Source organism: Lichenostomus cassidix, chromosome 2 (genome assembly GCF_008360975.1).
Source record: "Lichenostomus cassidix isolate B80296 chromosome 2, HeHo_3.0, whole genome shotgun sequence".
Lineage (NCBI taxonomy): Eukaryota > Metazoa > Chordata > Aves > Passeriformes > Meliphagidae > Lichenostomus > Lichenostomus cassidix.
The window spans coordinates 37,426,805-37,444,916 of NC_139482.1; the positions used below are offsets into that span (position 1 = coordinate 37,426,805).

Genomic DNA, 18,112 nt, shown 5'->3' on the forward strand with positions numbered 1-18,112 from the left:
TCCCTGTATCTAACCAGAACTTTCCTTGCTGCAATTTGCAATGCTCTCCTCTTGCCCTTTCACATACATCCATCTTCCATCTAAAAACCCTTCAAGGAAGGTGAAGACCCCAAAAGGATCCCCCATGAGCCTTTCTTTTCTTCATGGTAAATAAAACCAGACTTGTCAACCTCTCTCAAGTCATGCGCTCTGGGGCAACCTGCCCATCCGAGTGATGCTCTGCCACACTCACTCCCTGACAATGATGTCTCTCTTGTACTGGGGGTCCAAAATTGGGCATGGAACTGCCCCAGCATGCAGTTAATGAGTCACTTCAACCTTTTGTCCACAAGGGCACCCAGGTCTGTTTTTGGCAAAGCTGCTGTATCAAACATGGGGAAAATGGAGCTAAGCTGAGTCAGAACGATGGTCAAGTTTTGGCAGTTGGTTTTCTTCAGTTTGATGACCAAATAAAAAAAAAACCAATATAATAATTAAAAAATAAGATGCAAACCAAAACAATACCCTAGGAAAAGCTAGGACATTATCAGAATAGATAAGACTGTGGACCAAGAAAAAGACAGAATTCTATTGTGTTTGCCAAGTGGAAAAAACATCAATTCACAATGCAGCTTGTCAAGGTTCAAACCTCTATTGAGTTTGAGAACAGGAATGAAAGTGGAAGGGAATTTTTACTCACTTTTTAACAATATTGCTACTTCTTTTGGGATGGAATGAGAATTAATCAAAAGCAGGAATGGAGTTCTTCTGGCCAAAAAGGGACAGATGAGTTGTTAAATGTTCCCAAATGGGACAGGTTCGACAGAAGAAAATTCAGTTTCTGAATAACCTTTGACAAAATTACTAACCAACTGTAGTCGAAATACCGCAGTGAATAATTTTTATGTTTTCAGTTTTCCTTTCACTGTTCTTCATTATGAACGAAATTGCTTAAAGATTATAAAATGTTTGATAACAAAATAATTCTTTATTAACTCACTTACTTTCTTCTACAGCATTTTAGAATTCAGCACAGAGAGAGACTCTGTCTTGGTTTTGATACTAATCTAATAGTAATTATGCTGCTAAAGCCTGTAAAAAAGAAACTTTCAATATTGCTTTTACAATCAAAAAACTGTTATATTCTGTATAATAAATTATATACCATCCCCACCAGGGAGGGCTTGAATTAAAACAAAAATTTTCCTGACAAAATTTCTAATGAAGTATTTTAAAAATCTGAATTTTATATTACAGAGCCAAGTATTAGTTTAGTAAGTGAGCTGCTTTGATTAAAATTAGTGTATTTTTACAGATCTCTAATTTCATATTTATGGAAAAATTGGGGGGAAATCTTGATTATGCCTATAAATATATATATTCTCTCTGCATGGGGGCTCCAGCCAGGCTAACCTATAAGCATTAATGAGAGAAACAAAGGAAAGATATCTTACAGATTAATTCACTCCCACAGTAGCGGAGCCGTAGACTAGAATTGGTGCTTCCTCGATGATTTGTACTGAACCACCACACCTATCATTAATTAATTTCCTCAACAGAGTAAGGAACTTGCCTCCTTCTCTTGAAATCAACAGCTTTTGGAATTAATTTCACTGGCACCGGTCTTATATCTCCGATCTTGAGATATATTTCCCCTACTGAGAAATATGTCAGAGGATACAAAGTTAACTAAAGATTTCAGTGACATGACTATCAGGAAGACAGTGTATTTTGAATCAGAGAAGAAAAAGCCATGAATAAGTAATAGTCAGCTGTACTGAAATTTGTCTCACATTTTTGATATTTACTATTTTTTTTCTTCTACTCAGATGTAGCTCAAAAATTCTGCATGATTCTGTGATATCCTAAAAATTAAAAAAGTAATGCTACATGGGAAGTACAAAGTTATTGTTTTACAGCTTCATTGAGGAACACAGGCCTATATTTGAAGTAAGAAAACAACTGAATATGGGAAAAGCTAGCTCTTAGGAAATTAATACCGGGAAATGTTGATAAACTTAGTGCGTTGTCATGACGCATAGAAGATCTGTTGCCTACCAGATGCCAGTGCAGGGAAAAAAAACATCATATTAAAAGAAGACAAGTTACTGAGAAGGTCTGGAAGGAAGCCATGGTCATCATAATCTATATTGGACCTAGTGATATAAGCAGAACTAAATGGAGAGCTTGCAAAACAGGTTTCAACAGTTTGTTATCTGTACATGCAAGATCAAATGCCATCGTTCTCAGAAATGAGAATGGTGCCACACTCAGGGAGAAGCAAAGAATGGCAGACCAACACCTCACACAGTTCAGAAACAACACAGATGGACATACATTTCCCTCAGAGTAACTGAACCTTATTCAGCTAATTTAGCATTGATTATCAATATTCCTGCTACAGTTAAAACATGAAGACATCACTTCCCTAGACAGTGTTAACTTTTAAGTGGAGAGACAAACTAGTCCAGATAAATAGGTTGCATGACACATTCTAGCCTGAAAAAAGGGGGGGAAAAAAAAAGAAAAAAGTCATTAGAAAGACACTATGCTGACGCTAAGCAGAAGTTCAAAGAGAAAGATAATAGCTGTCCCATTTTTTCAAGTGTATTTTAAAAACAGATTTGAGGACATAAAGGGCAGTTATAACTCAATATTGAAGAAAAAGCTACACACCTAGGAGCACCATAAAGGCCTGAAAACATGAGGTCATAAATGTCCAAAGAGGACAAATTGTGACAGAACAACATTTGGAACGTGGAGAGTAAGATGCGTGACTATGGAAGATGAAACGTAGAAAGCGGGAATACAGTGGATGAAGATTTCCACCCTCTAATCTGCACATAGCAGCAGCTTTTGTGAGCTATTGAGGACACCTCCATCCCCCACTGTCTTCACACAGTTCTCAGAAACCTTCTCCAGGTTTGCTAAAAGTCAACAAAGGAGGACCCACTTCTCGACTTGTTTCAGCTGTCACTGTTGAATTTCTCATGACAAACATCCACGTCCTTTGGATGAAGGCAATTTACTAAGCATCTTGATTCAAGATGGTACCAAAAGGAGGGCACTCTATACAGCCGGGGGCATTAAAAGAGAATCTGTGCAGCCTTACACTCGGGCAGAAAAACTGAATTCTTTGTAACTTTTTGAATCTGCAGTTAGAGGATCCTTTAGACCTTGGGCAGATGTTCTTTATAGTTGAGACTCTGCACACACCTTAAATAGTTTGATTGATAATAAGCCTCTATAGCATGTTTTATTCAGTTGTCAGTTAAGATGGTCAAAAACAAGGGAATTTGCTAGTTGAGACCAGAACTATATTTCAACAAAAGATATATACTATACTTCAACAAAAGACATAAGCACGTTCTTCAATGCACTTGATGAACAAGAAACTTCAAACAAGGAGCTTTCAAAAAACTTCAAAAAATATACGTAAAGTAAATATACTTTAAGTATATTTACACATAAATTTTTACTTATCCCCCACCTCTTATAGAATTATCCATAATTAATAATTACAGTCCTATAGGCTCCTATATTTTTTATAATTCAATCATGCTATTCAGTGGACCAATTACCACTTGATAGCACAGATGTAAACTGCAGAGGCAGCACAGAGACAGAAAATAAGCAGCAACACAAAAGCACAAGGAACGAAACTGTGCAAGCAGTTTGGGTAAATCTGCTGTATTTCCTACCTGCAAATTAGTAAAAATCAGGATTCGGATGCAAAAGAAAAGGTGCAAAGGATTAAATATTTTCTCTGACCAGTGTGCAAAAAATTTAGTGCATAGGTTTAAGGAAATTGCCATCTCAAGAGTTGTTATAGGAAACTACATTCAACACTGAATGAGGTTGAAAAAAGAACAAAATATGGGCAATAAACATTCCTCATATTTTAGTGCATATTTCATAATACTCATAACATAACTAAAACAATCAAACTATTATATATTCTAAAGCAATATTTAGTGCTGAATTAAGAGATTTGCTTTTTGAAATTAGCAAGGAGAAAAAATAAAGATATTCAATTCTGATACTTTTGCTTCTTTCTCTCAGGTACTCAATGTCCTTGTTGAGGATAAAATAAAATTTTACTTCAATGAAATTTTAGTGAAAAAAAGTTGGAGTCGGGTTTAGTTTAAAAGATAGTAAATAAAACATACTAAGCTGGATAGAGTTTGGTCTGGGTTATGAACTTAGAGAGCTAGATAAATAAACTACCACAGAATGCTTCACTGCCTCCTGTGTTTCAAAAGAATAGTGGTTCAGAAATCAGTTTTTAAAGTGTAAGGAATTCTATTAATTTTGTGACATTGTTCACCTCCTTCATTATTTTCCCACTTGTTATCTAATGTATTGTAGGAAGTATTGCAGAAGAAAGCAGTTTTAGGTTTTGTCCTAACCATGCCTCATTCACTCACAATGATTCAGCAATTTACACAAAAGAATACACAGAAGAAATTCTGGTTTACATAAAATTTTAGAAATATCAGCTTTCTGGTACTGCTATACATTTGCATCCACAGTTATTTTTCTATTCTGTCAGTGAGAATGTGACTTTTGCTCCTGCTGGTCAGAATAAATGATTTCCCACAAGAGGTCACCTCTTTCCACAGTGTCCAGCCTGGTTTTATGAGAAGCAGTGCAATGTCAGCAGACCAGATGTGAACTGCATTTTGCCCTCTTTTAAACCCAAAACATACTCAAAATCTCCACTGACTTTCTTGTCACCTTTCCACTGCATGCATGAGAACAGAAAGGCAAAAAAATCACCAATAAAAAGAATACTTTATAGGGTGTAATGAGGACAGTGTGAGAAGTCTTTTTAAGTGACATAAAAGGCAATTATCAGGAGGAAGGTACACAGAAAACTGTGCTGCTCCCAAGCACATACACTGCAGTAACAGAAGTGCTGATGTCTCACTATGTCCTGTTAAGTCATCACAAATCACTGTACCAAGTAATGGCGCAGAAATATTGGGTTCACATCACTTTTGTGGCTGCACAGTCGCTGCTCTGAGGTTGCTCTGCCCCAGGAAGGAGCCACATGGGTATCATACAGCAAAGCTGCCAAGCAGCCAGAGAAGCAACTAGCTAAACTTTTCAGAATATGTCTGGTTATTCAAATACAGTCCAGACACCAAGAGAGCAGCAAAGAAACACTGCTTTAACCCCACAATGCACATTATTTACTGATGGCATATTTGCAGATGTTAACAGGCTTTGTGCATAAGCACCTTACCTTATGAAATTAGGTATTCCAATATAGTAAATATTCTGTTATTCACATCCAACAGACAAAAGATACTTCACACAGCTGGAAGGTGATGCCTGTAGCATGACAACTCTAATTACACAGTCAAATGCTAATACAGCTGAACCCTACCTCTGTTCAGCAGTCCATTGCAAATTATTTTGGAACAAGACATGGGCTTTTGCTTCATATTAATCAATCCTCCCTTTCTATTATCCTCTCATGATACAGAACACACAAACCTAATCTGCTTTGTGGGAATAATTTGGAGATGAAACAAAATGAGAAATCACAACACCAATATTTTTCCCAGTCTTTCCACATAGTTCCAAGTGAGCACCCAGCATTGCAAAGGTATATACAACAGAGAGTACAGTTCATGAAACACTGTATTTAGAAATTAAGTTTCCTTGTGCAAAATGCAGTTATTTCACTCATATTTAATGAGATATAATGAGTAACTATGAGGATGAAACCTCAGAAGATAATGCATGAAGCAGAAGATTTACATAGTTCTAATTTACAGCAGAATTTTGTCTCTAAAATTATGTCACCAACCTGCACATCAAGCATAACAGCTGTCTTATGTGACAATCAGACTTCCACACAAGAAATACCATTCCCTTAAATAAAGTATCCTTCTGACATACATTGAACAGTGCTGTGCTTGTTTAACAGTTACATCAATGACCTTCAAAAAAAGCCATTTACATGTGCATGATAAACAGAATTGGTCAAGTCATAATTTGTTTAGTCATGGTCATATGTCACTTGAGCTTGCTGGGGTCTCATCAACAAAACAATCATTTGTCCAAAAAACACTGCCCATATTTCAGATATACAAGTTATGACAAAACCTATTATTGTAAAAGGACAGCCATGTTCTGATTTCTACTTGACTTAGAAAAGGCATCTCAAACAGCATCTCTATTCAAAGTGCGGGGAGGATGGTTACTCAAATATTCAGTTCTAATTCAGTTCTAACTTCTAGCAAAAAATATTTAACATTGTTCTCTCTAATTTATAACATTCAGTTGAAGAGAACTAAACTTCGTGACATGGGAAAAATCCCTTCGTTATACCCGACATTATTCTCTTAGTGGAGCACTACTTTTGATGCTATTCAAAGATCTGCCAGATTTTAAAATCTTTAAGTTTCACATAACCCTCCAAAATAACTGCATTTTGAAACAAAAAACTATCTAGTCAATCAGGTATTTTCTGATCACAAATGGATGCAGCTACACACAGCATAGGATACTTTCAAGGAGGAAATAAGAAATATGTTGCTATACTGCTAGTCTCAGCCTCTCCAAAATAAAAATGTTGAACCATGATTGAAGCTCTTTGGTACTAATTTCAGCATTGCTTAATTACTAATTCTTTCATTACCATGGATTAAAGTGGAAAAAATGAACTGCAGAAAAAATCATTCTATCATTAGCAAAATTGTTGTGCTAATAATAACAATAACAATTTCTCGTTAACCAAAGATAGCAATAAATTAGACTGTGTTTATTTGGTTTTAGAAAGAATGCATTTGTGGATAACCGTATTGCACCTTTAATCAATTAGGAAATCAATCTTTCTTTATGCATTTCCCCAGCTTCAACTAATGGTAGTAGCTCTTATTATAAGCCTGAACTCTAAACATTGTCAAGTGCTGCAGTCCTGCCTGCCACTTAAAGACAAAATTAATTGTATTGATCAATGTTATGGGGGTGTTATTTGTTTTATTGTTGTGTTTTACAGGAATAAATATCACCTCATACACAGAAAAGCACTCACTCCAACATACTTGGGCAACATATCCATGTTATTCCCCACTCTTAAAGAGGGAACAAAGCAGAGACTATTAAAATAATGATATGAAGTTCTATCTAAGGATTATTGTTTTCCACATCCCCGTGCAGGTGGGCAGGAAGCAAGTCAAGGCACAAAATACTAAGCAACATGTACAATCTGGAGAAAGAAAGCCTGAAAGTCCTACGTGCATCATATCAAGACAATCATTTCTCTGACATGGTGCACACAAGCAGAAAGAACAATGCAATACAACTCTACACATGGTGCAGCAAAGCTGAGTAATACCTATTATGAAATGAGGAAATTGTAACATGGTAATTTGCTCTTTCTTGTTGGGGGCCATAATTTTCCTCTATTATCTAATCTGCCTTAGTACAAAAAGCCACAACTGTGTTTTTCTTTGAGGATCACAATTCACCCTGATGATAGAAGACTTTGTCACCTACTACGAAGTGCTTTGCCCAAAGCTGTCAATGAAATCAATTAAAGTCAAAATAAGCTTTGTCCTATCTCTGTTTGACTTCAGCCACAATCATTAAACAAACTTATGTTAGCTATGGGTTGAACCCAGCATAAGCATGCTAAAGGGAAATGACTTTGTGAATGTATTTCTGTGTAATGTACTTGTTTCAATTTATTTCATAACCACCTTATATTCATTAAAAGCAAACACGCCCCTAACAAGGATAAGCTTTCTAGTAGACTGTGAAATATGGAATATCACTGATTATGCTGAAAACCATCAAAATGCAAATGAAATGAGAAAGAATTTGAATCAACATCATTATGTAAACAAAATATAAAATGAAAACTCTTTTAATAACACAGATGGTATATGTTTAGCTATTTGCCAGATGCTCATGCTGGGGGTGACCTCCAGCACTCCGAAGTCACCAAAAGCCTTTGCTTGAACTTCAAAGAATTTCCTGTCTGAATAAAAAAGTTTTGATTCATATATATCAACTAAGTGCACATTGCTGCAATTCTCAGATCAAAACATGGCAAAGGTCTATATATTATAATGCTTACCATTATCAGTTTTGAGATTCCCATTGCTGAGCTGCTTTAACCTCTTCTGATGGGATTTGCCATTGTAGTGGATTTGTGCCTGAGCAGCAGAATTTAGCTGAATGTTACAAACATTACACAAAGTGAAATTGGTGTGTTTCTTTTCTCTCTCCTTCTTTTCTTCGGTGCCATCAGGTGCTAATTCTTTCTCACCTTCCCGGTCTGCGACAGATGTGAAATCTGAATTGTATGACTGGTTATCAGCTGGTAAATCGGGGCTCCAGGGCTTCTTCATATTTTCTGAGAAGGAAAAAGACAAATGAGAGAAAATTGATGAGACACAAAATAATATGGACAAGATAGCAACATCTGCAAACCACTGAAAAGCGAAAATTTTTTGTATTTTATATTTTAACATTATATTTCCACTCATACATTTTGCTTTCTGTTAAAGTTTTTTTAATTCTTCTATGTAACTTGACTAACTTCACAGTCAAGTGCCCAAAGCTGAGCCCATCAGACATGGATGTGGCACCTCTGTGATAACTTATTTAAGAAAGGGTAAAAACACTGCAAGAACTGGGGAAAAAAAGAAAAAGAAAAAAAAAAAAAAAGTGAGAGAAACAGCCCTGCAGCCAATGGACAAAAAGGGGAAGAAGATATCATTCACAGAAGAAAAAATACCTCCCTAATACATTAGTTCAATGAGTTTAAATGCACAGACCTCACCCCTGAGTTTATTAAATATTTAGCAACCCCAGTCATCTCCTCTCCACTTCCTGTGATTGCTTTCAAGCCCAAGTCTAGTGATTTCATAACTTCCTCATTTAGAAAAGTTCAAAGACAAATAAACATGTTATTAGTTTCTTATCTTAACCTCCCAGGATTATAACCAAAGGATAGTAAACTTAGATTCGGCTGATACCAAACAACTACAGAAATGAGAAGATAATCCCATCTGCAGAACATCAAGTGAAACCAATGCAACCATGAGCTCCTGCAATTAAAAGTGAGCAGAAATGGCACAGGTGAAGAAATGCTCGGAGCACTGAAAACCTGATTTACTATTCAAGGAATGCAAAATGCTATATCAACTTAGCATTTTGATGAGACCTTTATATACCATATAAATTTTTAAACTGCTTGCTCACCCAGACTTAGTGAACAAATGAAGGTCTAAACAAAGAATCTAATCTATAGTTTGAGTGACAAAATTACTGCTGCTTTAAATACAATGATACTATTTGGTCTCTAATTGACAAATCAATCAATTTAGAGACAAAAAAAAAGATTATTACAGTGACACAAGAAAATGGGTCTTTAATGCCAAATCCAGACAAGTTTCAGTATCTAAAAACAAGTCTAACCAAGCCTTCAGATTTGGGTGTGATTACAACAAAATACTGCAAATCATTCTTCAGGTAGATTCAAATGTCTTAAATTTGACCAGCTTAACTTTTTGCCAGACCTCCCAAAGATATAAAGGTATTTATTGCCTTCCAATCAAATCACAAAGACAAACTTATCTAAAGATGCAAATCTAAAGTCTACCAACATTCAAATTAGCTTCAATCTCCATTTTCAGATTTGCTTGCTATCTAATTGCTATCTATGTCCTTTTATGCTAATTAAATCCCATTTCATTTAAGAAAGTACAGACCCAGGCCTGAGAGAACCTCTGCACTTGCTGTAGATTAAAACCTCACACAACTAGCTCTGTCAGTATTATTTCATCTTCTGTGTATAGTCATTTCTTATCTAGGATTGTAGCTGCTGAAAGCAAGAGATGGGAAAGCAGGATAAACAGTTCATTCCAAAGCAAAATTACAGAGAGAAAAAGAAAACAGCATGGAAGCAGTTATTTATTAAAGCAAGGTTATTATACCAACAGTGGTTATATGAACTTTTGCCTACAAATCACAAAAGTCCCAAAAGAAATTATAAGACTGTAGAAGTTTAAGAGAAAACCTGGGGTTTTTCAATAGAAGATTTATAGCATATTTCTCCTAACTGAAGGAGGAGGTTTCTCCCAAGGAAGCAGCATAAATCTATCACCCTCTCAGCCTTCTGGAGTTTGCTGGAGATACTGTTCACTCCAAAGATTCATCTGCCTAAAATACTTTTAAATTAGTAAATTCCATCTTCAATCAAAGCAGTATAAGGATTAAATCGCTACCACAATAGAACTATTTTTTTCCAAATTGGTGTAGCTGCCAGTAGCAGTTCCGTAACCCCAGTTTATATACATGTTGTGCATTAATATATACATATAACCTATTGCACTGAAAGCATTCCCCACTAGAGAGCAGTATGAATTTAAAATTACAAGTACAGTATATCTCCAGACCTATAGTGCTAGCAATATAGGCATAAGATTACTACAATAAAACAGATTTTCCAGCCAAGATGTAACTTTGTAAGTAAATATAATCTAGTAAATTAAACATTGTATGCTATGTGTATGCATGTCTCATTCCTTTTGAAAAATTTATGGACATAAACTGACAGCCTAATAAAGTGTATTGGCATGTTATTACATCCTTCTAATATTTCAATCAAAGCAGTTTAATCCATGAAAGTCTTATTTTTGGCATATAGAATCTGTCTTGCATTCTTATACCAGAAAACAATAATACAAAATGCACACTCAATAACGGCACAATAAAATAATAAGGGAAATTCCACCTTGGAAATAAGTGATTTGTGCATCTACCATGTGCTTTCATTAGAAAAGTATGTAATGTCATTAGAGCTGCAATACATTTTTGTATACTTCCATGTAACTCTCAAATCTGGAGGAAGAAGGGGATAATTTATAACTGGAGTTTAGGCAACAACTACGAAAACAAAAGTTTCAGAAATACATACTACGCTACAGTCCACCACCATTTTCTTTACCACATACACAGATACACAGTGATTTCTGAATATATAGTGGCACTGCTAAAGGACTTAACTGAAATATGACACACCTGTACACCACTTGCTGTAAAGCAAGCATACATAGCAGTATTCACTATGTTGGTTGGACAAAAAATGGTTCATTTAAGAAAAAATCAAAAACATGAAGACAAAATTTTTAAAAACAGAAAGAGTTTCCAATTAAAACATTCTGAGCCAATCTTGCTCAATATTTCTTAATGGACAAGTAAATAAAGATAGCAAGTGGTTAGAAAGGGAAGATATTTGAGTATAACGTGCTGACGTACTTTTAAAATACAATTTACCACTCCAACTAGTATTTTTTTAAAAATGGGGGGGGAGAAAAATCAAATTCATAAAATCTTGTAAAAGTACACCAGTGTTTAAACCAACACACAATGCAGTCTAATTTATGAAAGCAACAGGCCTTCAGCTCATGTATGCATCATTGCAAACTTCTAATTTCTGGAGTAAAAATGCTTAGGCAGCAATTTTGATTGGTGAGGAAAACAATGGTTCATACTATTGGAAAATTGCATGGACTATGGTTAGAAAAAAACCCTACACATTATAATCTTAATTTTAAAAGCAATTTTGATTGTTATCAGTGTCTTATTGATTCGATAATATGTGGATAGGCTTTAAATAAAAACCCTCTTTTCCTGCTATCATATTATAGAGTTCATGTTGACTGTACTGACTACATGTCTTTTAAAGTTATCAGTTTTGCAGATAACTATTTTGCCCCTGTAAAACCAAGCTAGCTTCTCAATTTTCGGGTCCCTAATGAAGTCTGCAGTGCACTAGAAATGACTGAACTAGGCAACCAAGATCCCAAAATTTCATGCCAATTTAAATAGCACTCTGGATAAATGCTTACAGTTTTTTTCCCTGAGGCTCTGAACTCAATTTTGGCTCAATGATGCTTACCAGTAAAATGAACTTTGCACGACATTATAGCTTTGTGGAGTAGAAAACTGTCCCACGTGGAAAACCAGCACAACTACAATTTGTGGTGGTTGCTAGCTTAGATAACATAGCTACTTCCTGGGGATTTCTCTTCTCAAATGTGCTTGAAAGTAAAGGATAAAACATCTCAAGGTTCCCTGAAACAATCCTTACCTTGTTAGCTGCAAACCAATGGCATATATTCTATTCAAGAAAAATTGAAAGGACATTTTGCTCATTTGTATTACAACTAATTTTTCTGTTTTCAGACCATCTTATCAGCATAAAACAATATCAATCACTGTGACTTTGCCTCTGTCCAGATAATACTCAAACATGTTGGGTACATTCAGGAGGCCAACAGAGTACATGAATCCCAGTGACCACTGTGTACCTAAGTCAGTTGTACTGAATGCAGACCTCTTGCCACTGATGAATGACCCAGTTCAGCCTGGAGAAGAGAAAGCTTCAGGGAGACCTTAGGCCAACCTTCCAGTACCTGAAGGAGCTTACAAGAAGGCCGAAGAGGGACTTTTCACAAGGGCCTGTAGTGATAGGATAAGGGGGAATGGCCTCAAACTGAAGAATGTTATATTCAGATTAGGTATTAGGAAAAGAAATTCCTTCTTTTAAGTGTGGTGACGTACTGGAAGAGATTGCCCAGAGAAATAGTGGACTCCTCACCCCTGAAGGGGTTCAATGCCAGGCTGGGTAGAGCTTTGCATAATTTGGTCTAGCAGAAGGTTCCCTTCCTATGGCAGGATGATTGGAGCTAGGTGATCTTTAAGGTCCTTTCCAACCCAAACCATTCTCTGATTCTATACATCTTAAAGCATATTTCCTTGTCTACTTCCCAAAAGGTTGCTACAAAAAATACATTCCTGTAATAGCTGAAGGATAGAAAATATGGACAGGGCACTAAGGACAAAAGTACACTAATTACAATATTCAGGGATTTCTCTTATTTCTTTTCAAAACTGTGAAAGACATTTAAGTAGCAATCATCAAAGGTGCAGATGTTTGCATCTCAGTCACTCATTCCTAGACTCTATTCCTAGACACTAAATTTCACCAAAAAAGCCTATGGAGAGTCATCTCACTAGGAAACAGACTAAAGCATAAACTCAGGTGTTTTGTTCTCAAAAAAATTATGCCTCTTCATTTGCAGTTGTCTATGCTGCTGGTATCAATTTAGATGGGATGAATCTTGCTCTGCCTGTGATAACGTCTCTCCAAACATTAAAAGGACTGAATTTTTGCAGGTAATAATAGTAATACTCATTTTTTGAGATATCAAGAGAACAAATATTGAGAGATATTCTCATCTCCTTTCAAGAAACTGTTGTTATTGCAGAGTTTAAAAAAGGGGGAAAAAAAAATATATTGACCATTTTTCAATATTGTCTGTCTAATTATCACCTTGTCAGTTTTCCCATATTTGGGAGATGTTACTGGCATGCTACACAAAAGCACCTCTGGTAATAACTGGAATCTTCTTATCAAACTTCAGAAATCTGGCAGTATACCTTTCAGGTGACTGGACATCATCAGCCAATGAAAGTCACAGTAGTACAGTGACTTTTGCATCAGCTTTTTAAGAACATTTTTCACGCTGTGAGTGAAGCTATGTGACAGGACCTTTCCCAAAACTGGTATCTCTGTGCTAAGGTCTTCCTATTTACCTGTTATCCTACTTGAAACTCCCTGCTGCCTTGTGATGTCTTCATCAAAAAGCCAGTGAGTGCTAACTTGCCTTCGCAACCTTTAATTGACCCCACTAAATAAAATGCCAGCTCCAGAAATTTGTTTTTGGGAGAAGCCTAAAATAATCATATTGCCATCTATTTTAAACACAGATGGTGGGGGCAGGGCAGCCTGGGGGACAGATCAGGAATACAAAAATAAAATATCTTTGGCTTCTTCCACCCTCATTATCTCTGGATGATGCTGACACCATAGCCTTCCGGTTTTGGTGGCAGTTGCACCTGCTCCTGGTTTAGAGCCCAGAGTGATTTAGGTCATGAACAGCCTGTTTTGCACATCATGGCTGTGGCAGAGCAAACACACAGCAAAAAGGACTAAACAGCAAAGTGGTGAAAGGTCACTCACGGTGAAAGCACTGCATCTGTGAAACACAGCTCCCTCCCAAATGACCTGAGTAACCTTCAGGATCCCCTGCAGGACTCATCTGTTTTCTCTGGGTGGGTGGGTGGATGGATGGATGGATGGATGGATGGATGTCATTTCAGTGGAAGAGCTACTATGGAATGGGAATCTACTGGGATCTGAAATGCTTTTGAGAAAACAATAAATTTTTCAGGACCTCCTTTGTTCTGAGCCTTTCAGATTAAATTTAAATACAAAATAGTATATAATACAATAAAATTTGATGTGAAAATCCGGAAAATATATGTATTAAGTAATTTTACACTGTAGGAAGGCTTTTCTACTATGAGTTTCAGTAGCGAAAATAATCACTTGCTTCTAAAAATCAAGGAAGAGTTTGTCAGGTGATACACCCAAGAGCTAAATTACTAGTCAGTGATAAAACGTTAGATAAAACTTAGTATCTCTTCTTGCTGTCTCCTAAATAGAGCTCAGATCTCACCACATTTGAAGCCAATATTTACCAAATTTTCTCTTTAAAAATTCCACACAAAATAGAGTAAAAGAGGCATCTTAGTGGCCGGGGGAAGGAGATAAATCAGGCAGAGAAACATCTTATTTTCTTGTTTATTTTTTCTCCATATCTTTTCAGCTCCTCCCAGTCTGATCACGGCTGCTCGCTGCTATACCACTTCAATCATCCATGGGAATAATAACAAGATCATAATCATCACCATCTCAGGTGTTTTTTGTGAAGTTTAAGAGGAAAATAATCTCTTAAGCAAAAACTGTATCAAGTGAAAGAAATAAAGGCAGATTTTCTTCACATGCTTACTGCTAGAGGGGCAATGAGGCAAAATGAGATTGAGGTTATTTGGCATTGGAGGGCTTTATAATTTTATGTCTCTGTCCTAGGACTCTTCCCAAAAAATGCATCTCTGCAAACTGAACCCTATAAGAATAGATATTTATCTATCTGAAATAGACTCATTGTATATTTGTATACCTTAAGCAACAGCACAGAAAATAAAAGCCTGGGCTTTTGTTTTGCTTTGCCGGGAGAGCACTTAAATCTTTCAGGAAAGGCTGCATTTCAATAGTGCAGCAAATGAACAAACCCCAGCCTATCTCCCATCACAGCCACATGCACCAAGACATCCTAAAGGAACTTATAGATGGACTAAACAGAAAAAGATCATGATTTCTTGGTTCAGCAGTTCCCTCACGCCAGAAGCAACCAACAGACATCTCATAGTCTCAAAATATACTGCAGTCAGTTTTTTAATTGAGTTCTATAAAAAGAGCTAAGCACTAATCAACACCATATGTTATTCAATTAGCTAGTAATACATATCTATTTCTCAAGCCTGTGCTAACATAATGGAGCACTTTGGGTGGTTTGGAACTATTTAGAGGCCAAGTAATTAATTTGCAAACATCAGCTTCTAAAATCTGAGAAGCACTACTGTGATGACTTACAAGCCACAAAAACTCCCTCATTTGCTTTTCATTCAATCTGTTTCCAGAAATGGTCCCTGTGAAAACAAAGCTCTCTGCATAAAATAAGGCCAAAAAAAGACATGGGTTCAGCTATATGTGCAGTATCCAGGTCCAGAGGGATGCTCTTCCCATGCAGGTAAAGTGAGCAGTTTGTGTTTCGTCACTTCCCTCTCCACCAGCTGTATTGTCTGTACAGACCTTGTACCTGAGGCAGTAATTAACATGGCAAATGGCAGAGCTAGCAAAGCTATGAGGGCTTTGCCTACCAAGAAAATTTGTTGCTGTCAAAGAACCTGAAGTGCATTATTTTTTTCCATATTCTTGATTTCCACACATGGAAATTGTGCTCACAGCCTCAAAATTCCTGTCAACAATAGTCAGAGTCCACTGAGCTCAAAAAGAAGGGACAGAAATATTCAACCACAATTCAGGCTACCTCTGCTAGACAAAACCTTGGGTTTGGCATATTTCTGAGAAGGTAGGCAGTTAGTACAAGTTTGTAAGGGAAGGGAAAAAAATTGAATAGGGAATTAGAAACGTAGAATCATTTACGTTGATAAAGATCTTTTAGATCATCAAGTACAACTGTTAAGCCAGCACTGCCAGGTCCACCACTAACCCATGTCCCCAAGGGCCACATACACACATCCTTTAAATACCCCCAGGAATGGTGACTCCATCACTTTTCTCAGCAGCCTGTTCAAGTACTTGATAACCCTTTTGTTGAAGAACTATTTCCTAATATCCAGTCTACACCTCTGCTGGCACAACTTTAGGACATCTCCTATCACTTGCTAGTGGGGAAAAAAGACCAACTCCCACCTGGCTACACCCTCCTGTCAGGCAGCTGCAGAAAGCAATAGGGTGCCCCCTCAGCCTCCCATTCTCCAGACCAAAAACTCCCAGCTCCCTCAGCTGCTCCTCATCAGATTTGTTCTCCCAACCCTTCACCAGCTTCATTGCCATTCTCTGGACTCACTCCAGCAGCACAATGTCCCTCTTGCAGTGAGGGGCCCAAAACTGAGCACAGGATTCAAGGTGTGCCCTCACCAGTTCCCAGTACAGGGGGAGGATCACTGCTCTGGTCCTGCTGGCCAGACTAGTGCTGACATAAGAATATTATTTTTGATTTTATAGATAAAAATCACTTTTTTCAGTCTCTCTGGATCAACTCCCATATGTGAAATCAGCCTACAACCTGTCATCCAGATATCCCTTAAGTGCAATTTTCCAACTTAAATATCTTTAGTTTTCCCAGTACCTAAATATCCAATCAAAACTTTATCTCAGCAGAAAGCAAGAGCATGAACAGCTGTTTGGGCATAACGAGCTACTCATTTTTGCAGACAAGTAAGTTCCATTTTTAACACTCCAATACAATCACTAACTATCACAGTATCCAAGTAGGCAATTTTTTAAATTAAGTTTCATTTAGTGTTTGTGACAAGTTTGCTGATAGCTTATCTCTTTGGTTACACGGTCACTTTTCTTTTGTGATTAAGTATTTCAGAAATAAGTATTTTGGAAATATGCTGATGAAAATACATCTACAAAATGAAACAGAAAAAGAATTAAAAAGGCAAGCCACATGAATAAGCTCTGTGGGAATTCTATTTAAAAACAATAAACAAGCAACTGCCACTTTCCCAAAAAAAACTCAAACATTGCAGAATAAAGAATAACAATTTTCAGAGAGTTTAACACCTAGAATATTTGTTGTGTACAAAAATATGCAGCCATTAGACATGAAATAAAATAAACTGGCAACAAATGTAGTAACAATGGGGAAGACAAAATTAAAGGCTACAAAAAAGGGATAACAAAAAATTAAGGTGGTCTTTTTCTTTTCAATTCAGGACAAATGCCAGAAATTTGTGGATTTTCCCTTTTTTTTTCCTTAATCTAAGCAATTTTAGAAATCATTATTTCTTGTCATTTGAAAGAATTTCCCAAGATTTTCAGTTTTATGGTTTAAATTTTCAAACCTTCTGAAGTCCTAGTAAATAGCAATGTTTACCACATATAAAAACATCCCAAAGACAATCTCCCCCTTGTTTTTGTTATACCTTTTTTTAGGGAGCTCCTGTGTGGATATTTTTAACCAAAAGACCTTGAAAACACAGGAACCACAGAAGACCAAAAGAGCAATTTTAGTGCTTCAATCAGTTACCTTTTGGAAGATATTTCTAAATCAAAAAAAAGGTTCTACATTTGTCTTCCTCTAAATGTAATTCTAAAAACATCTCTGTTAAAAAAGAACCTTGAGGAATGAGGTCTTACGTTTTAATGTTATCATTTATACTTTCACAGCAGGAATCATTTTTTTCAGATTATCTGCTCATTATAAAATATTCAGATAGCTCTGGCAGCATTTACAAGTACAGGGATTTTTTTTTTTTTTTAATGTTATTGCTTCATTACACCCACTGGGCCATTTAGTGTTGAATTTAATGGAGAGCAGATCATTTTCCAAGCAATGCAAACACATCAAGGTGAAAGTCTGTTTTGTTTGGAAAGGTTAGCAGATGTTTTTGCAAGTGCTTGTGAAAGTTATTGTCGTTTATCTTATTCTTGAACCTTTGG

The 18,112-nt window shown here is 36.4% G+C and overlaps 1 protein-coding gene across 1 annotated transcript in view; it reads right to left on the minus strand.

Annotated features, from left to right (window-relative positions):
* ZNF385D (zinc finger protein 385D) overlaps positions 1-18,112 on the minus strand; it is a 470,254-nt gene that overhangs the window by 377,012 nt on the left and 75,130 nt on the right. Inside the window, exon 2 of the mRNA XM_085051080.1 lies at positions 8,075-8,353. Within this exon, the coding sequence (XP_084907206.1) occupies positions 8,075-8,353 (279 nt within the window). The remainder of the gene's footprint in view (positions 1-8,074; positions 8,354-18,112) is intronic.